General features: G+C 41.9%; 1 protein-coding gene across 1 annotated transcript in view; it reads left to right on the top strand.

Moving 5' to 3' along the window:
* The window catches only part of LOC124113195 (alpha-aminoadipic semialdehyde synthase, mitochondrial-like), a 34,599-nt gene extending 27,010 nt beyond the window's left edge, over positions 1 to 7,589 (top strand). Inside the window, exons 9-13 of the mRNA XM_046473466.2 lie at positions 3,582 to 3,677; positions 5,127 to 5,239; positions 6,004 to 6,098; positions 6,516 to 6,692; positions 6,952 to 7,589. Coding sequence (XP_046329422.1) covers positions 3,582 to 3,677; positions 5,127 to 5,239; positions 6,004 to 6,098; positions 6,516 to 6,692; positions 6,952 to 7,058 — 588 coding nt within the window. The 3' untranslated portion in view covers positions 7,059 to 7,589. The remainder of the gene's footprint in view (positions 1 to 3,581; positions 3,678 to 5,126; positions 5,240 to 6,003; positions 6,099 to 6,515; positions 6,693 to 6,951) is intronic.
* Positions 7,590 to 26,791: the final 19,202 nt, after the last annotated feature.

The following is a 26,791-nucleotide window of genomic DNA, read 5'->3' as shown; positions in this document are numbered from 1 at the left end:
CTCCATCCAGAGTGGGCTCCATGAGATACAAGGTATGTACCTCCATCCTGAGTGGGATCCATGAGATACAAGGTATGTACCTCCATCCAGAGTGGGCTCCATGAGACACAAGGTATGTACCTCCATCCTGAGTGGGCTCCATGAGATACAATGTATGTACCTCCATCCTGAGTGGGCTCCATGAGATACAAGGTATGTTCCCCCACCCAGAGTGTGCTCCATGAGATACAAGGTATGTACCTCCATCCTGAGTGGGCTCCATGAGATACAAGGTATGTACCTCCATCCTGAGTGGGCTCCATGAGATACAAGGTATGTTCCCCCACCCAGAGTGAGCTCCATGAGATACAAGGTATGTACCTCCATCCTGAGTGGGCTCCATGAGATACAAGGTATGTACCTCCATCCAGAGTGGGCTCCATGAGATACAAGGTATGTACCTCCATCCTGAGTGGGATCCATGAGATACAAGGTATGTACCTCCATCCAGAGTGGGCTCCATGAGACACAAGGTATGTACCTCCATCCTGAGTGGGCTCCATGAGATACAATGTATGTACCACCATCCAGAGTGGGTTCCATGAGACACAAGGTATGTACCTCCATCCAGAGTGGACTCCATGAGACACAAGGTATGTACCTCCATCCTGAGTGGGCTCCATGAGATACAAGGTATGTACCTCCATCCTGAGTGGGCTCCATGAGATACAAGGTATGTACCTCCATCCTGAGTGGGCTCCATGAGATACAAGGTATGTACCTCCATCCTGAGTGGGCTCCATGAGATACCAGGTATGTACCTCCATCCAGAGTGGGCTCCATGAGATACAAGGTATGTACCTCCATCCAGAGTGGACTCCATGAGATACAAGGTATGTACCTCCATCTAGAATGGGCTCCATGAGATACAAGGTATGTACCTCCATCCAGAGTGGGCTCCATGAGATACAAGGTATGTACCTCCATCCAGAGTGGGCACCATGAGATACAAGGTATGTACCTCCATCCAGAGTGGGCTCCATGAGATACAAGGTATGTACCTCCATCCTGAGTGGGATCCATGAGATACAAGGTATGTACCTCCATCCAGAGTGGGCTCCATGAGACACAAGGTATGTACCTCCATCCTGAGTGGGCTCCATGAGATACAATGTATGTACCTCCATCCTGAGTGGGCTCCATGAGATACAAGGTATGTTCCCCCACCCAGAGTGTGCTCCATGAGATACAAGGTATGTACCTCCATCCTGAGTGGGCTCCATGAGATACAAGGTATGTACCTCCATCCTGAGTGGGCTCCATGAGATACAAGGTATGTTCCCCCACCCAGAGTGAGCTCCATGAGATACAAGGTATGTACCTCCATCCTGAGTGGGCTCCGTGAGATACAAGGTATGTACCTCCATCCAGAGTGGGCTCCATGAGATACAAGGTATGTTCCCCCACCCAGAGTGTGCTCCATGAGATACAAGGTATGTACCTCCGTCCAGAGTGGGCTCCATGAGATACAAGGTATGTACCTCCATCCAGAGTGGACTCCATGAGATACAAGGTATGTACCTCCATCCAGAGTGGACTCCATGAGATACAAGGTATGTACCTCCATCTAGAATGGGCTCCATGAGATACAAGGTATGTACCTCCATCCAGAGTGGGCTCCATGAGATACAAGGTATGTACCTCCATCAAGAGTGGGCACCATGAGATACAAGGTATGTACCTCCATCCAGAGTGGGCTCCATGAGATACAAGGTATGTACCTCCATCCTGAGTGGGATCCATGAGATACAATGTATGTACCTCCATCCAGAGTGGGCTCCATGAGACACAAGGTATGTACCTCCATCCTGAGTGGGCTCCATGAGATACAATGTATGTACCTCCATCCTGAGTGGGCTCCATGAGACACAAGGTATGTACCTCCATCCTGAGTGGGCTCCATGAGATACAAGGTATGTTCCCCCACCCAGAGTGTGCTCCATGAGACACAAGGTATGTACCTCCATCCTGAGTGGGCTCCATGAGATACAAGGTATGTACCTCCATCCAGAGTGGGCTCCATGAGATACAAGGTATGTACCTCCATCCTGAGTGGGATCCATGAGATACAAGGTATGTACCTCCATCCAGAGTGGGCTCCATGAGACACAAGGTATGTACCTCCATCCTGAGTGGGCTCCATGAGATACAATGTATGTACCACCATCCAGAGTGGGCTCCATGAGACACAAGGTATGTACCTCCATCCAGAGTGGACTCCATGAGACACAAGGTATGTACCTCCATCCTGAGTGGGCTCCATGAGATACAAGGTATGTACCTCCATCCTGAGTGGGCTCCATGAGATACAAGGTATGTACCTCCATCCTGAGTGGGCTCCATGAGATACAAGGTATGTACCTCCATCCTGAGTGGGCTCCATGAGATACCAGGTATGTACCTCCATCCAGAGTGGGCTCCATGAGATACAAGGTATGTACCTCCATCCTGAGTGGGCTCCATGAGATACAAGGTATGTACCTCCATCCTGAGTGGGCTCCATGAGATACAAGGTATGTACCTCCATCTAGAGTGGGCTCCATGAGATACAAGGTATGTACCTCCATCTAGAGTGGGCTCCATGAGATACAAGGTATGTACCTCCATCTAGAGTGGGCTCCATGAGACACAAGGTATGTACCTCCATCTAGAGTGGGCTCCATGAGATACAAGGTATGTACCTCCATCTAGAGTGGGCTCCATGAGATACAAGGTATGTACCTCCATCCTGAGTGGGCTCCATGAGATACAAGGTATGTACCTCCATCTAGAGTGGGCTCCATGAGATACAAGGTATGTACCTCCATCTAGAGTGGGCTCCATGAGATACAAGGTATGTACCTCCATCTAGAGTGGGCTCCATGAGATACGAGGTATGTATATCCATCCAGGCGAACAAATGATTAAGTTGGAATATTGTACAGAAAACTCCGGTTATATCGAACTCGAAGAGACCACTAATTTTAGTTCGTCATAAGCGTAGTTCGTTATAAGCATATGTACAGTATTTATACAACAAATGTTAGGGACTAAAATGTAAGTTCGATATATAGGTAAGTTATTAATAAGCGTCTTTGTTATAATCGTAGTTTACTGTATATGTAAGGACATATCCTTTTTCCATTTGGTACAAATAGTATGGCATATGCATAATAAAGTCACTATCGGTGAGTACAGTGAGCATTCAGATTAAAAACAAATACATAACTATGATTTCACAGACCCAGGAATAAATGCATAATAATATCGTTTTTCTTTTCCTGAATCTGTAAAGAAAAGTGCGAGTGAGTATGCTTTTACGCCGCCTTTAGTAATAGTTTACCAGTAAGACGGCGGGGTACACTAGAAATATGCTTCACACATTGTGAGGAATCGAACCCGGGCCGTCGGCATGACGTGCGAACGCTTTAAGCCCGAGGCTACCCAACCGTCCCGTTAGCGAAAGAACCGTGTACAATCTACACACAATCTCCTTGTACACTCGCAGAAATATGAACATACTATTGCTTTAACACTGATCCCGTTGTTTGCTTCCTGCCCAGGGCTTCTGTGCTGGGATCCTGAGCTTGATGAGACTTGGGCTGTACAACGTCTCCACTCACCAGATGCTTGTTGATGAATCTCAACCCTTCACATGGGTATGTAGCCAACGACAATAACAGCTCGCCAGTCATGGATGTACTTGCATCATATTGTAGCATATGATTTAGCATAAAGATTCAGAGTGACAAAACACTCTCAAAAGGACCGAATGATAAGAGGGATGATTCACCTTTCCAATTGCAAACTTTCCCTTCATGTCGAGCAATATTCCAGCAGATCCAGCCTTTGGTGTTTACATTTCAACTTTTTGAACTTTTGAGCATGCTCTTTCTCCCAAGATTTAAAAGAGCGTCATATGACTCTTGATCAGAAGTTGTTTGATCAACGTTACATCATTCAAGGCCTCAGTAAAGCCTTCAAAAGGTTTTATGGTAGTAGACATGGGGAGGACATTTCCAAATTTGACGCATCAGTGACAAAACTTATGTCCGATGCAATTCCCTAATTTGACTTGTTGCATGTGTTCCCATGTTGTTTCAGATGAACAATTGACTTGCCTTTGCATGTGTTTGTGACGGTGCCACCGGTGGGGCAGGATGCACTCACCTGTTCGCGAACACCTGGTATCATCACTATTTGATATTGATTCTTAAACACGTGCTCATGATATAGTCGGAATCGTACAATTGACTCTGCTTTATACAGAGATTTCTACTGGATATGGAAAGGGTTTTGTCGCTTCAATTAATTATTCTCATTAGCAGAGCAATTTATGCGAAAGGCCAAAATGCGCGTTTGTACAGTACAAAAACAAATGGAAAGTAAATACAAATGACACACAAGCACATGCATTAGTTTCAGGTGAACCCTTTACTTGCCTTTGCATGTGTTTGTGGCATTTACCAACCGGGGGCAGGATACGTTTTTTCTTTTTCCGAACATATTTGAAAGTGATTCATAAACACATGAATAGTTGAAAGGGTGCAGTGGGTTTTTCTTTTAGCAGAGATGTTTTTGTGATTATTGAAGTATTTGTGTCGCTTTTACTTACACACGTAAATCTATGTTTTACTCGCAAAACAGTCCATACACATTTCATCACTTGCGGTGCAGATTTTCGTACGGTTACTTCACTGAAATGAAAGAAGGGTATGGATCATTGCAATGTTTGGACCTTCTTGTAGACACTAGATTGTATTCAATACATGTTGCGAAGTGCATAGGATACTTGCTCCGAGATGAGGGGTAATCCTGAAGCTGGAGAAGTGTATTGCCACTGATTCCTATGTATCGAGAAAATTATCACTTTATATGAATGCAATCATTACACGTAGATAACAAGACACTAGATAACAAGATAACATTACACGTAGATAACAAGACACTAGATAACAAGATAACAAGACACTAGATAACAAGGTAACAAGACACTAGATAACAAGATAACATTACGCGTAGATAAGAGAGTTGTTTGAATTACTGTAAACTAGTTATCTTTATTATTGCTCAGGATTCGTGCATAACACATATTTTGCATAACACAGAGAAAGTACATGTGTTCCGAGCTTGGACTGAATGATGACGTCACAGATGAAGTCCTGGAGGCAAAGGTCAAGGACAGAATAGGAGAATCAGGTCAAGTAGAGGTCATGAGAAGGTGTGTCTGCACGTAGCGGCTTCATGATTGATTTGAAGGTCGTTTTGAATCATGTGATTTGAAGGTCGTTTTGAATCACTTGATTTGAAGGTTGTTTTGTATCAATTGATTTGAAGGTCGTTTTGTATCATTTGATTTGAAGGTCGTTTTGAATCATGTGATTTGAAGGTTGTTTTGTATAAATTGATTTGAAGATCGTTTAGTATCATTTGATTTGAAGGTCGTTTCAAATCATTTGATTTGAAGGTAGTTTCGTATCATTTGATTTGAAGGTCGTTTTGAATTATTTGATTTGAAGGTTGTGCCTCTATCATTTGAATTGAAGGTCGTTTTGTATCATTTGATTTGAAGGTCATTTCGAATAATTTGATTTGAAGGTCGTTTCATATCATCTGATTTGAAAGTAATTTTATTCATTTGATTTGAAGGTCTTTATGAATTATATTGGATTTGGAGCCCTTTATGAATCATATTGGATTTGAAGGCCATTATAAACCATTTGATTTGGAGGTCGTTAGGAATTATATTTGATTTGAAGATCGTTATGAATCATATGTTATTGTGGGTCGTTATGAATCAAGGCCTCTGGGGTTGCGGGTAAGAATATAATGTTCTTTGCAACCTATGCTTGTCGTAAGACTTAAGGAATCGGTTAGTCTTTAATGGATATCACCATATACCAGTTGGGTGGATCGATCCTCATGCTATCAGTTACTGATCTGTCTAGGCATCCTATATATCACTTCAAACTATCTCTCTTGTAGCCTTGGTTTGCTGGGATCTGCAGAAATCGAAAAGAGAGAGACCATATTTGATACCTTGGTCTGTCACGTTGATAAACGACCTGACTTCAAATTTGGTGAGTTCTTGCATTGAAAATGTTCGCGGCAAGTTGAGGTTTTACATTCACATAGACGTTTTACATTCACACATCCGTTTTACATTCACAGAGAAGTTTTACATGAACACTGAGGTTTTACATTCACTCAGCCGTTTTACATTCACACTGAGGTTTTACAGTCACACTGAGGTTTTACATTGACAGAAAGGTTTTACATTTACACTGAGGTATTGACAGGGTTTATTGACATATTGTCAATCTGATACTTGATGCGGTTGGCTTGGCTCTAAAACATCGAACAGAATAACACGCCGCACGGGGACTTGATCTGTAACACTGGTGCATCGCCTGTTGTTGGTGTGTCTTAATTCGGAATGTTAGCTTTTGGGTTTGTGACGTCAGTTCGGTAAGGGGTTCTGTTCATGCGTGTTTCAGGTCCGACCGAGCAAGACATGGCCCTGATGAACGTCAAGGTGGCCGGGCGCTTCAAGGATGGGTCCACCGAGACCAGGAGGCTGGATCTCACCGTGCTTGGGGATCCGGGAAGACACACGGCCATTTCCAAAATTGTGGGTCGAAGCGCAGCCACTGCAGCAATGATGGTGCTGAATGGTAGGCAGGCAGATGCGGCACAAAACATTATGGATACTGACGAAATGTAGTAGCACTTTTGGACAAAACCTTCACATTCGTTTTGATCTTGTCACATTGTGTAAACAAGAAAACACGATTGACCCATATTTGATTCTTCCATACAGAAATGTACCTTAATGTACCTTTATATATATATATATATATATATATATATATATATATATATATATATATATATATGATCTACATCGTGAACCCCTTCCTCTCACTGTTTCAGGGGAGATAACTGAGAAAGGTGTCGTCATGCCTGTCTCGCCAGAGATCTACAAGCCCATGCTGCAAAGACTTGAGCGCAAGGGAATCAAGTTTGTTGAAAGAAAGTAAATGACATACCAGTATATTCCAGTACAGAAATCATATCATAGTTGTCAGACGCAAGGGTTCGGTACGATTATGCTGCTTCATCAATTGAGTACAACTGCACTCTTATCCTGACGCCTATCTTGCACGGTTGTGATATTTCTACAACAAATATCTATGTAAGCACAACGGGGTACCCATTTTGTTTTCTTTTGATGAGAGATCGTGTCGTCCTTCCTCGTCACAATCAGCTTCATTATAAAATAATGGTTTACAATGTATCTGCTACAAATCACTTGTAAGTCGTCCTCGTATTGTCATTTATTTTATGGTGCATTCTAAATGCTCCTGTTAATGGTAGTTTACGGCTGAGATATGTCACCTGGAAAATGTATACTTGTGTTCAATGACAACCATTAACAGCCACAAAGACAGCGGCAACATATCTGCACACACAAGTAGTTTATCTATGACTGCAATGACTAACCGATTGGCCTATCTACATGTCTATATACACATTATTTTATTCTGTTTTAATAAACTAAAAGTTACATAGTCATGTGTTTGTTATTAAATGCTTGTTCATGAGGGCGTGGTGTGCTTGTGAGTCGGTGAGTGAGTGAGTGAGTGAGTGAGTGAGTGAGTGAGTGAGTGAGTGACAGTACTTGTCAGAGCAAACAAAATGATGATCGTCCCTCCAATCTGTCTGTACTCTGTCTACAGATATGACGACAAAGCACACTTCAATAGCCAGTAACACTTCACATATTTGTGTTACACCCTGTGATAGAACATTATAAGACATCAGACTATAACACACCCACACGATATGGTGAGTTGACTTGGGGCTGAAGGACGCGTTCAAGATTATCGCATTTATATAGTGGCGTGCGTAGATGTGTGTGTCTGTGTGTGTCTGTGTGTGAGAGAGTGTATGTGTGTGCCTGAGAGTGCATGTGTGTGTTTTGGGTGTGCGTGTGTCTGTGTGTGTATGTATGTATTAGTGTGTCTGTGTGTTTGAGTGTGTTTGTGTGTGAGAGTGTCTGTGTGTGTGTTTGTGTGTTGTGTGTGTGTTGTATGTATGAGTGTCTCTGTGTGTGTATGAATGAGTGTGCCTTTGTGTGTAATTGTCTGTATGTGTACGTATGAATGAGTGTGTGTGTGTGTCTGTGTGTGTCTTTGTGTGTACATGTATGTATGAGTGTGTCTGTATTTGTCTGTGTGTACATGCATGTATGAGTATGTGTGTGTGTGTACATGTATGTATGAGTGTGTGTGTGTGTGTACATGTATGTATGAGTGTGTGTGTCTGTGTGTGTACATGTATGTATGAGTGTGTGTCTGTGTGTATATGTATGTATGAGTGTGTGTGTCTGTGTGTGTACATGTATGTATGAGTTTGTGTCTGTGTGTGTACATGTATGTATGAGTGTGTGTGTGTGTCTGTGTGTGTACATGTATGCATAAGAGTGTATGTCTGTGTGTGAACTTGTATGTATGAGTGTGTGTGTCTTTGTGTGTACATGTATGCATGAGTGTGTGTGTCTGTGTGTGTACATGTATGTATGAGTGTGTGTGTCTTTGTGTGTACATGTATGCATGAGTGTGTGTGTCTGTGTGTGTACATGTATGTATGAGTGTGTGTGTCTCTGTGTGTACATGTATGCATGAGTGTGTGTCTGTGTGTGTACATGTATGTATGAGTGTGTGTGTCTTTGTGTGTACATGTATGCATGAGTGTGTGTGTCTGTGTGTGTACATGTATGTATGAGTGTGTGTGTCTTTGTGTGTACATGTATGTATGAGTGTGTGTGTGTCTTTGTGTGTACATGTATGTATGAGTGTGTGTGTGTATGAGGATGTGTGTCTTTGTGTGTACATGTATGTATGAGTGTGTGTGCCTGTGTGTGTACATGTATGCATGAGTGTGTGTGTCTGTGTGTGTGTCTGTGTGTATGTATGAGTGTGTGTGTCTGTGTGTGTACATGTATGTATGAGTGTGTTAGTCTCTGTGTGTCTGTGTGTGTACATGTATGTATGAGTGTGTGTGTCTGTGTGTGTGTCTGTGTGTATGTATGAGTGTGTGTGTCTGATGTATGAGTGTGTGTGTCTGTGTGTGTCTGTGTATGTATGAATGAGTGTGTGTGTCTCTCTCTTTGTGTGTACATGCATATATAGGTGCGTCTGTGTGTATTTGTCTGTGTGTGTACATGTATGTAAGAGTGTGTCTTCGTGTGTATGTATGTATGAGTGTGTGTGTGTGTATGTATGTATGTATGTATGTATGTATGTATGTATGTATGTATGTATGTATGTATGTATGCGTGTTTGTGTGTGTGTATGTATGAGTGTGTGTGTGTCTGTGTATGTATGAATGAGTGAGTGTGTGTGTGTCTCTCTGTGTGTGTACATGCCTGTATAGGTGCGTCTGTGTGTATTTGTCTGTGTCTGTACATGTATGTAAGAGTGTGTGGTCGTGTGTATGTATGTATGTATGTATGTATGTATGTATGTATGTATGTATGTATGTATGTATGTATGTATGTATATATGCATGCTTGTATGCGTGTGTGTGTGTGTGTATGTATGTATGTATGTATGTATGTATGTATGTATGTATGTATGTATGTATGTATGTATATAGGCATGCTTGTATGCGTGTGTGTGTGTGTCTGTGTGTCTGTGTGGGTGTATGTGTGTCTGTGTGTGTGTATGAGGATGTGTGTCTTTGTGTGTACATGTATGTATGAGTGTGTGTGTCTGTGTGTGTACATGTATGTATGAGTGTGTGTGGCTGTGTGTGTGTCTGTGTGTTATATGAGTGTGTGTGTCTGTGTGTGTCTGTGTATGTATGAATGAGTGTGTGTGTGTCTCTCTGTGTGTGTACATGCATGTATAGGTGCGTCTGTGTGTATTTGTCTGTGTGTGTACATGTATGTAAGAGTGTGTCTTCGTATGTATGTATGTATGTATGTATGTATGTATGTATGTATGTATGTATGTATGTATGTATGTATGTATGTATGTATGTATGTATGTATGTATGTATGTATGTATGTATGTATGTATGTATGTATGTATGTATGTATGTATGTATGAATGAATGAATGAATACTCTTTATTTCCCCCAATGATTTGGAGAGTAGTACATACAATTACATTACATTATTTGACAACGGCAATGACAAAATACATGTAAGTACAACAGATTGGGCTGGGTAAGCAGTAATGAAGTGATGCGTGAAACTATATTTACATGATGTGTGACATAGCTTCACAAATACAATATGGATGTTAAGTTCCATGAGCTGACATGTTTAGCCACGATACTCATGAATGTTGCCCAGCTGTCAAGTGTCATGTCTTGGACCACATCTGTAATAGCACCGAGGTATGTCAGAATCTTGACGGCATCACTAGACGTGTCCTCAAGTCTGAGATATGTTTCAAGGCTAACATTGTCAAATAGAGACTCACTAATCACATTTCTCTGTTTCATTAGGCCATCACAGTAAAGCAATTGGTGCTTAACAATGTCATCACATTCACAATTACAGATAAGACACAGTCCAGACGTTACAGGTAATATGCCGAGCTTTACAAGAGCATATACAGGGGGGGGAGCAATATCATACCATACACAAAGAGACCAGAGACGATGTAGGGCAAGGCGGGTGTGGATAGCACTAAACATATGCATGTCTGGACGTTGTTGCAAAGTATTTCTCCAATTCATATTTTCAGACTCACTAATAGCTCGTTGTACCAAGCTCTTCCATACACTCTTAGATGGAAATTCCCCAGAGTTGATTAGTTTATCTAAGACGCCTGAGAATCCATACTTTTGAGCCACATTCAGTAGATCATGTGTTATGGATCTGGCACTGTGTGAGATCGTGGTGACATACTGGGATAGTCTGAGATAGAAAATCGGTTTCATAATGGTTGTGCCTGCTGCTCTACAGAGTCGTCCCAGAAAGAGAAGCTTCATTTTCTCCACCTTGCCCAGCATTGACCACAATCCTAGAACCTGGGTTGTAGCAGCTGTAGAGGATCTCCTGTGAAGGTTTTGGACTCGTCGCGCAAAGTAGCGCTGTAGGGTTTCCATCTCACTGATCTCACGGTTGTTGATATTAGGCCAGAGCTCACATGCATAGAAGGCAGTGGGGAAGATCACTCGTTGCCAGATATTCGATGAAGATACTGGGCTCAATCCTCCAGCTCTAAGACCAACATTTCTTAAGGAGTTGATTGTCTGTCGCGCCTTAGCACAAGCCCTAGTAGTTCGTTCACTTGCTTTTTCCGTGTGTATCAGAGAGCCGGCATAAATCGTACTGCTTTGGATCTTCATTGTCACATCTCCAATTCTGAACACAGGTCTATTACAATGTCTTCTGTTATTGCAAAAAGACAAGACACAGCTCTTATTGGCGTTATATGTCAGTCTCCAGCGCCGAGCATACTGGTGGATAGTATCAAGAGACATATTCAGTCCATGTACACTCGTACTCACAACAGTAGTGTCATCAGCCAGTACTACCGTTGGGATGTGCTCCTTACCAACAATTAGTCCACATTGTAGATTATCAAGCAGAGATATCAGGTCATTGATGTAGACTAGAAACATCCATGCTGAGAGCACACGACCTTGTCCTACTCCTTGTTGAACATTGAACAAATCACCTGTGCTCCCATTGTATTTAACACAAGCACTTGCTTCTTGGTAAGATTGACGGATAATGTGCCATGCACGGCCTTTCACACCAAGATTGTATAGTTTCAGTAGCAGCCCCTCATGCCATATCCTGTCGAAGGCCTATCCAGAAAGGCAACATATATATTTGAGTGTCTATCTTGATAATAGGAAATAGCCTCTTTTAACACATATGTAGCAACACTGGCGCCATGCTCCTTCCGGAAGCCGCACTGGAGACGATGTTGGAAATCAGGATTAATAGATGTAGGACTCCAGTCTGTCTAGCAACAGCCTCTCAAATACCTTCCCAATCACGGATGTTAGAGTGATACCGCGATAATTAGCTGGGTTGCATTTATCTTTATTATTCCCTTTGTAGATGGGAATAATAGTTCCAGTTCTCATCATGACAGGCGTGTAACAAGTACTGATCATCATATTGTAGAGGTGTGCCAGATGTTTAAACAGAAGATTGTCAGCATTACAGAGGTGTTCTACAGTAATACAGTCTGGTCCAGGAGACTTATTCTTTTTCAGCCTCTTAATGGTTGATTTCACTTTATTAGATGTAATACTTGTCGCCAGGATTGGATCGTTCTCAGATATGTTACTGTTTGCTATATCACAAACCTTTGATTTTGTTTCCTCATAAAAGTCCGTTTCAAACTCAGGCCTACCGAGAGGAGACAGCAGATCTCCGTAGTAATCAGTCCACATATTGCAGATGTCCTCGGGTGTGCTGGCCGTCTTGTCTTTATACTGTAGAGATGTACATGTTACATTAGTCTTCCTCTGTTTCCTGACAGTTCTATAAAATTCACCAATGTCCACTTCACAGGCAGAGTTCAGTTCTGTATACTTGTGTCTGTCCCATTGCCGTTCGGCTTTTCTTTTCTGTCGACGGAAGTTGCATTTAGCTGCTTTATACTGTTTATAAGAGCCATGTGCATCTCCTCTAGGTTTACCTTGAGATATCCATTGTCGTCTAGCATGACGCATCTGGTAGTGGTAGTAGTCTAGACTAGATCCTCTCCAATAGGGTCGAAGGTATGGTCTGTAGTGTCCTGTTGGGATGTACATTGCTGTTGACGTGTGGAGAGAGCTCACTATAGCATCAAAGTAATATTCCACCATATCGCTGTCAGCATGTGTCACGTCTGGAAGGGTGTCACCAAGTATTTTGTTAACTTCAGATGAGTACATCTTCAGTTCTAGGTCATTCGCCTTCTGCCATTTGTAAGTTGGGGGAGTCCATAGCTTTTGCTCTGTTAAGAACGCATCGCTTAGGAATGATACCACTACTGGTGAATGATCCGATATCTCGAAATCGATGTTGTTACTGACAGAGGTCGTCAGCACAGATGATTGAAGAGCATCTGGCAAGAAAATATAATCAATCAGAGATGACTGTGTTCCAGCCTTGTTGCACCATGTCTTGAGATGACCTAGAGTGACACCACAGTTGTATGATGGTATCATGTTTCTTGTATCCAAGTATGACTGCAGTACAGTGGAGCGAGGGGATGCTGGGTAATTTACAAGATCTGTATTAAAATCTCCACAAAGAACAACATAACTGCTTTCTGATAGCTCATCAACCACGTCGAACACTTCCTTGACACTCTCCTCATACACTGCTGTGTTGTGATTAGTGGAGGGGAGCAGAGCACACACTACATACATATCAGCACACTGGGGACGGGAGAGTCTCACAGCTACAACACTATCATACTCACATTCACATATATCAGTGTACCTGTACATATTTTTTTTAACTAAAATTGCCACACCGCCTTCCCCTCTACATCCTCGCTGGTTAGCCTTAACCTTAGCCGCGACGTCAAACTTATCATTTAGACAGTCAAACCAGCTCTGCGTTCTATCGTTCAACCAGTGTTCACACACTGCAAGGGCATCACAGTCCCTCGCTAGTTTCTCTAAGTACTGTCGACAATACAGTACACCTCTTACATTCCATGTTCCTATACTTAGCATGGTAATAAGTATTAGGCAAGTGTTCAATGCTATCATGTTAGACGAGTTAGCGTGCGCCATTGCTGTTTCTGTGTGACTGTGGTATCCATTCCCGACATCTTACATTTGGCGGCCAGAAATCTTCATTCTCACTAACTTGTTCTGCTGTCCTACTGTCAATGTTCACTCTCAGTGTGTAGGTGGGATTGTAGCCTTCCCAGTGCCTCAGCAAACGAACGTAACTCACATGGACACCACGTTGTTTAGCATATTCACATATGGCATCTTGCACTGTCTTTAGTGGTTTATCCGCTCTAACATACGATAGCACAAATCTTTTTGTTTTAAATTTTGGTGAAACACCTCTAAAAGCTCTGGACCATTCACTGTCGAATCTCACAGATCTCTGAGCATTGTCTTCGTGTTGTTTATGGCTAACGTCATCATATCCAACATCCCTGATATGGTCATCGCTGACTCTGTCATGTTGAGTAGGACTTGTACATATAGTGTCACTGTCGCCGCCCTCGTCGTTCTCGGTGTTGTCTCCAATAGTATTCCTCTCGTGGTTAATAGTAATGTCCACAACACTTGGAGTTTTTGTTTTGTTGGTCTCTGCTGTTCTGGTCAGAACACTGTCAGCCTCATGTCCTGGTTGTGCGCTGGAGCTCACAGTTCTGAGCAGCGGGGGGCTTCTAACTGCCTCAGAGTACATAAGCTTGTTGCGAGTGTTTACTATGTCTATTTTGCCGTCTATAGCATTGGTTTTTCGCGTTAGGTTACTAATATTGTCTTTCAGATCACTTTCAAGGTGGTGTATCCGTGAATCTTTCTCACGTAGTTGAGAGACTAGTATCCGTACGTCTCCACGTAGCTTGAGCTCTACGTTTTTAGACCTTTCTATCTCGCTTGACGCTGTTATTAGGTCGCTGTTCTTCTCTTCGATGGTCCGCTTCATATTCCTGAGTTCATTGTCGAATTTGCTGTGTAGTTCTTCAATTCTTCTGTCCAGACTGGCATTATGTTCGCTCGCAGAATCCCGCATTTCCATCATTTTTGCATAGATTAGGGTCAAAAGATCATTACCTCTTTGTGTATCCAGTAAACTATCTCCTGGTACGTTGGTGGGACGTGCGTTTGATTTGCCTTTGCTGAGTACTTTTTTTCCAGTATATGAGAGGGGATTGTCTGTGTAATAAAACCATATAGGCAATATACATCAGACGCATATTTCTCAATTACAGACTTCCTGGAATGTTCTCTTTGTACACGTTTTGGTAGATATCCATTTGGGGTATCGTGTCGAGTATCCTTGGCTACGTCATAAAGACTTTGTCTCACTTCGTTTAGTTTTTCTTCATCATCATTGTATATGTCCAAAAGTTCAGTTTCAAAAGAAATTCGATCTAGTTGTCCAATGCGTCTGTGTATTTCATTGAAAATGTCATTGTCTATATCATCCACACTTTGTGTAGCGTATCGAAGGTCATCTTCCTCGCTGACCGAGCTACTCAATGCTTCACTGACTCTGCTTGGGCTGCCCATTGTTTGGTGATTAATCGGACGCTCAGTCAATCAGCACTGGTCCACTTGTGTAGATTCTCCTTCACATTTCTACACATTTTGGACACTTGATTTTAAGCAAAACCCAAAATCATCTTCATGATTCACTAACATGAGTTCATTGTAGGTATCATCTTAATCACCTTACATGACTTTTGCGTCACAATATCTGATAATGATACAGATATAAGATGATTTTGGTAGAGAAGACTTTTCAGCGACTTGCTGTTCTGACGCATGCGCATACATGCTTGTATGCGTGTGTGTGTGTGTCTGTGTGTCTGTGTGGGTGTATGTATGAGTGTGTGTGTGTGTATGAGGATGTGTGTCTTTGTGTGTACATGTATGTATGAGTGTGTGTGTATGTGTGTGTACATGTATGCATGAGTGTGTGTGTGTCTGTGTGTGTACATGTATGTATGAGTGTGTGTGTATGTGTGTGTGCATGTATGTATGAGTGTGTTAGTCTCTGTGTGTCTGTGTGTGTACATGTATGTATGAGTGTGTGTGTCTGTGTGTGTGTCTGTGTGTATGTATGAGTGTGTGTGTCTGTGTGTGTCTGTGTATGTATGAATGAGTGTGTGTGTCTCTCTGTGTGTGTACATGCATGTATAGGTGCGTCTGTGTGTATTTGTCTGTGTGTGTACATGTATGTAAGAGTGTGTCTTCGTGTGTATGTATGTATGAGTGTGTGTGTATGTATGTATGTATGTATGTATGTATGTATGTATGTATGTATGTATGTATGTATGTATGTATGTATGTATGTATGTATGTATGTATGTATGTATGCGTGTGTCTGTGTGTGTGTATGTATGAGTGTGTGTATGTCTGTGTATTTATGAATGAGTGTGTGTGTGTCTCTCTGTGTGTGTACATGCCTGTATAGGTGCGTCTGTGTGTATTTGTCTGTGTGTGTACATGTATGTAAGAGTGTGTGGTCGTGTGTATGTATGTATGTATGTATGTATGTATGTATGTATGTATGTATGTATGTATGTATGTATGTATGTATGTATGTATGTATGTATGTATGTATGTATGTATGTATGTATGCGTGTGTCTGTGTGTGTGTATGTATGAGTGTGTGTATGTCTGTGTATTTATGAATGAGTGTGTGTGTGTCTCTCTGTGTGTGTACATGCCTGTATAGGTGCGTCTGTGTGTATTTGTCTGTGTGTGTACATGTATGTAAGAGTGTGTGGTCGTGTGTATGTATGTATGAGTGTCTGTGTATGTATGTATGTATGTATGTATGTATGTATGTATGTATGTATGTATGTATGTATGTATGTATGTATGTATGTATGCATGCTTGTATGCGTGTGTGTCTGTGTGTCTGTGTGTGTGTATGTATGAGTGTTTGTGTGTATGAGGATGTGTGTCTGTGTGTGTACATGTATGTATGTGTGTGTGGGGGGGGGTGTCTGTGTGTGTCTGTGTGGGTGTATGTATGAGTTTGTGTGTGTGTATGAGGATGTGTGTCTGTGTGTGTACATGTATGTATGTGTGTGTGTGTCTGTGTGTGTCTGTATGTATGTGTGTGTGTATGAGGATGTGTGTCTGTGTGTGTACATGTATGTATGTGTGTGTGTGTGGGTGGGTGTCTGTGTGTGTCTGTATGTATGTGTGTGTGTGTGTATGAGGATGTGTGTCTGTGTGTGTACATGTATGTATGTGTGTGTCTGTGTGTGTGTGTCTGTGTGTGTCTGTATGTATGTGTGTATGCGGATGTGTGTCTGTGTGTGTGCATGTATGTATCACCTTGTACAAGCAAACTGAGAGACTGCAGTGTGACATGGATACCCCACATATTATCAGACACAGTGTACTGACTCCGATCACACCAGTCCTTGTAATATGGACGAATTAAGCTTAACACGGCAAACAAGCGGATGTCCTGGCAAACGTGAGGACCATGTAATGAATCTAGTGCGATGGCTGTTCCTGGCAGGGGCGCAAAACAACATGCAGTCGGAAAACACAAAACACCCGACATATAATTGATAATGTACACAATCACATAAAATCTTTAAGTTTAGGAATACATTTATCACGCATTATAGTACACCGAAGTCCCAGATGTTTCGGAGCACCGTGACTGTTCTTCGGGTAGTCGTTTGGGTTGTAAGCAAGTGAAGGGAGCATATAAGTAAGCCGTGGCCCAAGTCTTTGTGCTGAGCGACACAAAAAGCCAAATAGACTAACGTGACACCCCGAGGCAGTTGACACCGAGTGTCACATCTGCTTAACTGTCATCCATACCGCAGACATCTTGTGCAAACAAACACTGGTCAGCAGACTTGCTCATATATGCCCTGTTCCTCGTTCCAACAATAAGGATGTACGCTTCCATTGACGCAAACTGTATAATGTGAGTCGGTGAAGCATGAAGTCGTGAAACACTTAGTTGCGATGAGACTCAGTTGTGGCGAGACTGATCTCACTCAGTTGCGGTGAGACTGATCTCTCTCAGTTGCGGTGAGACTGAGCTCACTCAGTTGCGGTGAGACTGAGCTCACTCAGTTGCGGTGAGACTGATCTCACTCAGTTGCGGTGAGACTGAGCTCACTCAGTTGCGGTGAGACTGAGCTTACTCAGTTGCGGTGAGACTGATCTCAATCAGTTGCGATGAGACTGATCTGACCCAGTTGCGATGAGACTGATTTACGTTTTCGTAAACAAACACATAAACATAGACACGGCCAAAATCCAAACACGAAAATTTGCTACACCTGCATCTAAACCACTCCTCCCTACACCACACCCAAACACCATCCCACAAACAAACACCACACCCATAACCGACAGCTCTGTCTGGGCCCCCTACCGAGAAACCGCACCCACCTCACACACACAAGCAGCCACTCAACCAACCACGAACCCTCCCACATCTCACATAGCCAAAACATCAACCCCCGCATGCAAAACAAACCTCAAAATGACCACCACAACACGACCCTCATCCAAGCACCCTACAGCCCATATGGTAACAACACTCTCCCACAAGCAAGCACAACAACAAAACACAAACACTAAGAAATCATCAGCTACACCCATCCCACAAACACCTTCACAATCCTCCACATCACATGCCTCCCCCATGGAAACTCAATCAGCTAAACCTAATCTAACCGATGACGAAGATTTCTCCATTACTGAGGAAACAATAGACACTACTCCAACTAAAACAAACCAAACTCCCCAACCAACCAACACCCAAAACCTAAATAACCTCACCTTACTCCTAGCATACATGCATAGTCAAAACTCACCAAAAGCTAGCATGAAATCCTTCCACAAAGTAGCTTTCAATCTAAAATTAACCAATCTTCCCTTCTTCCTCTTTAACCTCCATCTAAAAGAACTCACCGAATAAAATAAAAAATAAATCACCAATCACCCGAACCCAATATTCGAAGGACTAAATATTTTTCAGTGGAACGCCAACGGACTCACCTCCCACGGCCATGAACTAAAAACTAAATTTAAACTAAATAAAGGCCCTCACATTGCTTGTATACAGGAAACCAAATTCTCAAAAAAATCCAAATTCACACTACCTTACTACAACTCAGTTAGAACTGACAGAGCTAAACCGAAAACAAGAAGAGCCGCAGGAGGACTAATCATATTTATCAGGGAAGATATAAATTACGAAGAAATAAAAATAGACACGCCAAACCTAGAAGCCAACGGCATTAAAATCACATTAAATAACCGAAACATAACATCATAAATATTTACCACTGGGCGGAACAAAAAGTCCAACCTGAGGATCTAAACAAACTACTCCAAATAAGCGATAAATCTACTATATTCCTAGGAGACTTTAACGCTCACCATCCTACATGGAGCATAGATGATAAAATAGATAATCATGGCAAATTAATCTCCGAATGGATAGAAACAAACGACCTAGTACTCCTTAATAGCAACCAACCCACGAGGTACGATAAGATAAACCAAAAAATGTCGGCTATCGACCTTACCATATGCACCGCAGATCTAGCCCAAAGTACTCAATGGGAAGTGCACGACGTCCCGCTAGGTAGTGACCACTTCCCCATAAACATAACCATAGGAAATACAAACGTACCAATCCAAACAGAAAACCAAGAACCAAAATTCCATTACAATAAAGCTAACTGGGACCAATTCCAAGATATCTGCAACGAAGCTAACTTAAACGAAATAGAAAATAATGATCCAGAAACCTATTGTAAAAACCCCACAGACTATTTAATAAACGCAGCCAAAACCTCCATCCCCTTCAAAACATCTAAGACAGGCAAACCGACGGTACCATGGTGAAATGAGGAAATAGAACAGACTAGACGAAAACGTAAATCAGCCTTCAATAAAGCAAAACGAGACTACAAATATTTAAACATAGCCCACGAACTAAACCACCAGGTTCAAAAACTAGTCCAAATAGCCAAAAGTAGAGACTGGAAAAAATTCTGCGAAGGTATAAATAACCGTACAGATGCCAGAATGGTCTGGCGCAAAATCCACGCCATCAGAGGCTTAAAACGACATAAAAAAACCTAACATTGACAACTCAACCAACCCCGCCCAAAAAGCAAATAATCTCGCCAACCACTTTTCGGCCGTTAGCAGTAACACCAACTTCAGTAAAAAATTCCAAGATAAACTTAAAACAGAAAACAAACCCACAAAAGAACCAAACAATAACAATCTAGAAATAAATCAACCTTACACAATGGAGGAGCTCCTCTACGTAATCCAAAACAGGAAAAAGGGCACAGCCCCAGGATTAGACCTAACTTCTTACCAAATAATTAAAAAACTCCCCCTAAAACTACTCCAGGCACTACTCAAACTATACAATCTCATCTACCTAAACGGACAGGTTCCTACTCCCTGGAAACAGGCCCTAGTCATACCAATCCCTAAACCTAATAAACCAGCTAATCAAGCTAACTCATATAGGCCAATATCCCTAACTTCAAACTTATGTAAAGTAATGGAATCAATGGCTAAAAATAGATTACAACATTACTTAACCCAAAATAACATCATAAACCCAGATCAAAGCGGTTTCACTCCTGGCCGCTCAACCCTAGATAACCTCGTCCGACTAGAACAAGATATTGAGACAGGACAACTAAATAAACAATATACCACAGGCATCTTCATAGACTTCTCTAAAGCTTTCGACATGGTATGGCACGATGGGCTAATACAAAAACTTAAAAAAATAGGACTCAAAGGTCAGATAATAAACTACATCCAGGACTTCCTAAACAATCGTAAAATAACCGTGGGTATAGACCAAACTCTATCGGACCAATGTCCCCTAGAAAATGGTACTCCACAGGGCAGTATCCTCAGCCCCACCCTCTTCAATATAATGATAAACGATCTATTCGAGGGCCTATCCCCTAAAGTAAACACATCAAATTTCGCGGATGATGGAGCCATCTGGATCCGCACTAAAAGCATGAACATGGTCCAAAATCTACTCCAAAAATCTCTTAATAAAATACAACAATGGGCTGACAAATGGGGCTTCTCCCTTAACTCAGAAAAAAACAACAGGAATAGTATTCAAACATAAAAACATGAAACCCGCCTCCCCAATCCTCCAGCTAAACAATCAAACAATCAAATTTCAAAAACAAACAAAATTCTTAGGACTTATTTTCGATGCTCACATCCAAAACCTAACAACTAAATGCAGTAAAGACCTAAACACCCTAAGATGCCTAACTGGCTCTAACTGGGGAGCATCCAAAGATACCCTCCTCTCTCTCTACATATCACTAATTAGATCAAAATTAGACTACGGCTGCGCCATATACAACACCCTAAACAACTCTCTATCTAAAAAACTTGACTCAATACAATATCAGGCTCTCAAACTAATTACACGCACCCAACATGGCACCTCCTACACCTCACTTCAGGCCTTAACAGGAGAAATGCCACTAAGTCTACGCAGGGAACAGCTAAGCTTAAATTTCTGGGCCGCGTCCCAATCAAACCCTCTCATCCAAAACTTAATAAACCAAAACATCAGCCCCAAAAACCAAGCTCTAGCTCGCAAACACCCCTTACTTACCCCAATATCCCAAAGAATAACAAACTACCTAAATGAACACCAAATTAAAAATCTTAAACAAAACTGCAAACAATCAAATATCTTCACCCCTAAACTTAAAATACCCAACATAGACACAACACTAGCTAGCCAAATAAATAAACAAACCGACCCAAACATAGCTAAAACTACCACACTAGCATACATACACGAAAATTGGCCAAATTGGTGTCACATTTACACGGACGGATCCTCAGATCCGACCTCCAAACACACAGGTTTCGGAGTCCATACCACACAACCAACTAAAACCACACGATCCTTCCGACTCCCAAACAACCAATCAATATTCACGGCAGAACTAATGGGCATGGCCTCAGCCCTCCATAATCAAGAATCCAAAAAACACAAAAATATCCTAATACTTACCGACTCCCTAAGTGGACTGCAAGCCCTCCAAAACAAAAATACCAAAAACCGACCTAAATTAATAAATCAAATACTTAAAAGCTCCAACGACCTAACTAAGGCTGGCAAACAAATAACCTTCTTGTGGATACCCGCCCACGTAGGAATATACGGTAACGAAAACGCCGATAAAGCAGCTAAACTATCCCTCAAAATCCCAGAAATAAGCTTAAACTTACCCATCTCAAAATCAGAAATTAAAAGTGTAAACAAGCAAAAACTCACAAAAAAATGGCATAACCTATATCTAAACTCAAATAGCCAAATCAAAAAAGTGCTCAGCAAACCACTAACCAAACCCAAAATTCTCCATCCATCGAAAAAAATCGACAGAGTAATCACTAAACTCCAAACAGGACACACCAACCTAAATAACCACCTTAAAAAAATTAAAAAACACACTACAGGTAACTGCCCACACTGCAAACAACCAGAAACCCCAGAACACGCACTCATCAACTGCACACACTACCTAACACATCGAACCGCATTACAAACCACCCTCAATCTAAACAAGGCTCTAACTCTAGAAGCAATACTAAACCCACAAAATAAACTAGAAAACTTCAAGGCCTTAGGCGTATTCTTAATAAAAACGGAACTAATAAAACGCATCTAAAAACACAATAACCTACCAAATCAAAATCACATGAACAAACAAACATCCACCATACCCAGCTCCCTTAGTTCTCCTCCCCATACCAATCGGCATCTATTCCAAATCTCAAAATTCCCAAATTCTATATAAGCAACCCCTAAAACCCCCCTCTTGGGTTGCACAGACCACCTTCGCCCCTTTCGGAAACACATTAAATGGCCTGGCCGGGCCCGTGTGCGAAATACGCATCAGTCGGAAAGCGCACGTTAAATCTCCAAAGTAAGTAAGTAAGTAAGTTGAGACTGATCTCATTCAGTTATGGTGAGACTGATCTGACCCAGTTGCGATGAGATTGATCTGACCCAGTTGCGGTGAGACTGATCTCACTCAGTTGCGGCGAGACTGGTCTCACTCAGTTGCGGCGAGACTGTGGTAAAACTGAATTTAAACAGTTGCGGTAACACTGAACTCGCTCAGTTGTGATAAAACTGAACTCAGTTGCGGTAAAACTGAACTCAGTTGCGGTAAAACGGAACTCACTCAGTTGCGGTAAAACTGAACTCACTCAGTTGCGGTAAAACAAAAACTCACTCGGTTGTGGTAAAACTGAATAGTAATTACACTCAGTTTGGGTAAAACTTAACTCACTCAGTTGTGGTAAAACTGAACTTACTCAGTTGTTGTAAAACTGAACTCACTCAGTTGTGATAAAACTGAACTCAGTTGCGGTAAAACTGAACTCAGTTGCGGTAAAACTGAACTCACTCAGTTGTGGTAAAGCTGAAAATACTCAGTTGCGTTGAAGCTAACCTTGCACTTGCCGTGAAACCGAAACCCAGTTTGGATACATCCCAACCCACTCACACAAGGTGATGAACAACTCACTGAGTGGCAGTAAAAGCTCATGGCATTACTGGGTTAGAAATGGTCCCCGATAGCCAATGATTGTGACGACAGGTGGCTTAATCAATGATTGTTCAGAATTGGTCTTATCCGCTTACTTGGTTGATGCAAATCATCCTTTCCTAATCGATGCTCGTGTCAATCACTGGATTGTCTGGTCAAGACTCGATTACGAACAGAACACCGTTATTTAGAAGGAATATTACCGGGGGAGAGTAAAACAAACAAACAAACAGACAAACATGAACCTATTCGTCTGACACGGGTACTTCAGCAACCCATGCTTGCCATGCTTGCATCACTCATCATCTTTACCTTTCGCGCGACCCGTGAAGATCCGGGGTGGAATAGGTCTTCAGCAACCCATTCTTGCCGTAAAAGGCGACTATGCTTGTCGAAAGAGGCGACTAACGGGATCGGGTGGTCAGGCTCGCTGACTTGGTTGATGCATGTCATCGATCCCAATTGCGTGGATCGATGCTCATGATATTAATCACTGGATTGTCTGGTCCAGATTCGATTATTTACAGACCGCCGTCATACAGCTAGAATATTGCTGAGTGCGGCGTTAAACAACAAACCAAACCAAACCATAAACAACATGTACGTACGCCGGAATGCCATGTTTTCAAGAGCTGGTGGAGTTGTCGGTGTTTCCGGTCACGGAGTAGCATATCCTTCCGTCTTGCAAAACACCTTTAGCTAGTGTAGAGCTTGATAAACTTGTAGATGTGTTGAAAGCATGTGGAGGGGGTTGTGTTTCGCCGTTTTGAACAGCTTTGGTATTATTTCCCGGTATGTCAGCCAGTCGTTGGAGGAAGGCCTCCTAACACTTTGGTGTAACCCTGGAGAAACAAGAGGAGCAAACCAGGATTCGAACCACGATCCTATATTTCTGTCACATACATGTATACACATACAACTGCGGCACCTTATACAGTACAAATGGTATGGCATATATATAATAAAGTCAGTGTCAGTGATTGCACATATCTCGTACAGTAAACATTCAGATTTAAAACAAATACATAATGATGATTTCACGATTAATGAGACCCAGCAATAAATGCATAATGATATTTTTTTTACCTTTTTCGGAATCTATGTAAGGAAACGTGTGAGTGAGTGAGCGAGTATGGTTTTATGACGCTTTTTGCAATATTCTAGGAATATGGCGACGGGGGACACCAGAAATGGGCTGCACACGTTGCACCCATGTGGGGAATCGAACCCGGAGCTTCAGTGTGATAAGCGAACGCTTTAACCACCCCACACCCCACCGCACCACACGTCTCTGGATATTGGAAAGATAGTGTTTTTCATGATTTGTTGCTTAAATAACCATGTGTTCATCGTGCCAGTTGGCAGAACACGTCAACATGTTTGCAATACAATTTTTTTTTCAAAAGTAGGGAAAATACATCAAATGCCTGGGTTTCAAGTCAAGGTATAACGATTCAATAGCATTAAAACCATGCATGTGAAATACTGAAAGTTGTTAAATAAAACCGACAAAATCCTTTCCATACTTTCGAAAACGAGTCGATTGGGCGTTTACCTTCTATATCATGAGCATGTGTTTATGAATCACTTTCAAATTGTGATGATACCAGGTGTTTGCGAAAAGGTGAGCGTGCCCCACCGGTGGCAAACCTTTCTGCGCCTTCTTTATAATTTGAAAATTGTTGGTGAATCGTTTAACAGAAAACACAGAAAATTGTTTTTATCACCAAGACAGGAGGTTTGGAACAAGCCAAGGATATCGACAGAAAGACACCTTTGCTCTTTGTGGAACATTAACTTCATTGAGTAGGCACATAAATGATCGATTTATAGGTTCCAGTATCATATTTCATCATATCTAAACTTATATGCCGGCTTATGAGAAGTATTATTAATGAGATCAAGCGTGATGCAACATTTTAACATTTCTCCTCTATTGTCAGTTTTGAGAGTTGAATGTATCAGAACAACCCACATCGCTAAACGACGCGTTATCAATGGAATATTGCTGAATATGGAGTTAAGTAATATTTATGCACTCCCCACTTCACTCACTCACTCCAACGCCAAACGACGTGTTATTGTTGGAATATTGCTGAATTTGGTGTTAAATAACATTTATACACTCCCAACCCCACTCACTCCAACGCCAAACGACGTGTTATTGTTGGATTATTGCTAAATATGGTGTTAAATAACATTTATACATTCCCCTCCTCACTCACTCACTCCAACGCCAAACGACGTGTTATCGTTGGAATATTGCTAAATATGGTGTTAAATAACATTTGCGCGTTCTCCCACTCACTCACTCACTCACTCACTCACTATTGGGCACGGACTCTGTGTTGGTATGTTCCCAGTACCCCACGCTTGACATCAGAGTCACCTACAGGGCCCGGTCTACCGCCTCGGCCTGAACCAAATATATCCAATACAGCCCATGCAAGTCTATAATAACTGGCAAGTCTAGATTACTGCAGTATCAGTTCTAATGAAGAGAATCTTTGGGCTCCTTTTTATCATATTTAACAATTGTGATTAACAACTGTTTTTTTCTGTCAAATATGTTAATTTCAGCGACTAGATGTGAGTCACGGCCCCGGTGAGATGGCTTTGTTCGTGTTCTGCTAGTCATTCATGACGTGCATGGTTGCTCATGCTGTCAGTCCCTGGTTTTATCTGTCCCAAATTCGATCCTTTGGCCAGCGGGATGTAACTATCCACTGGTCAAGCGCCTCTAATATTTCACACACTGAAGTTATTTCTACGGTTCGGGATAATTAAGTCAACATATATTTGACACAGCTAGTAAACATATGGCCACAACTCACCATTGGTATAATAAGTACATACTACTTGCATATAGCTGCCTATACATAGGGGGTGAGAAAGATGAAGCATCACAACACTATTTGGACAACTATTTGTGCCCATTCGAAGCGTAGTTTGTGACATTGCTTCCGAAGGTTTTTAATATAACAAACATACTCCCAGACGGGGCCGAAAGCTATGAAGGAGTGCAACAGAAAATTCTTAACTCACCCGCCTTCGGCCCCGTCTGCGAGTTTGTTTGTTATTATTATAAGTTGCATGTTCCTGTTGATTGAACACTGGATACACGGCTGCACGACCAGATCACTCAAGGTGAACAGTTCCGATACAAATCGTTCGAAAACCCCGTGGAAGTGTGCCTGACTTCTGTTTTGTGGCCCCAAAACATCCCAAATGTGCACAATAACATTCCCTATTGATCTCCAGCGTAAAACGCTGTGAGTAGATCATAGGTGTCTTTTCTTATACAGATGGTGACCTTGCCCTTCGAAGCTGCCAGTGACACGTTAGCAGACTTGAGTTCAGTTATCATAAACGTTTTTGGCGTGCACGCTCTATCCCTCTTCCCTCTATAATTTCCCTCTTTCAAAATGATACGGACAAAATATAAAATTCAGCTGATAGATCCAGGAAACCAAACCATTTTGATT

This window comes from Haliotis rufescens, unplaced genomic scaffold, assembly GCF_023055435.1.
Source record: "Haliotis rufescens isolate VD_foot unplaced genomic scaffold, xgHalRufe1.0.p SCAF_14, whole genome shotgun sequence".
In the NCBI taxonomy this organism is placed as follows: Eukaryota; Metazoa; Mollusca; class Gastropoda; order Lepetellida; family Haliotidae; genus Haliotis; species Haliotis rufescens.
Note: the sequence above shows the minus strand (reverse complement) of the source record. Positions and strands in the feature narration are given on the sequence as shown.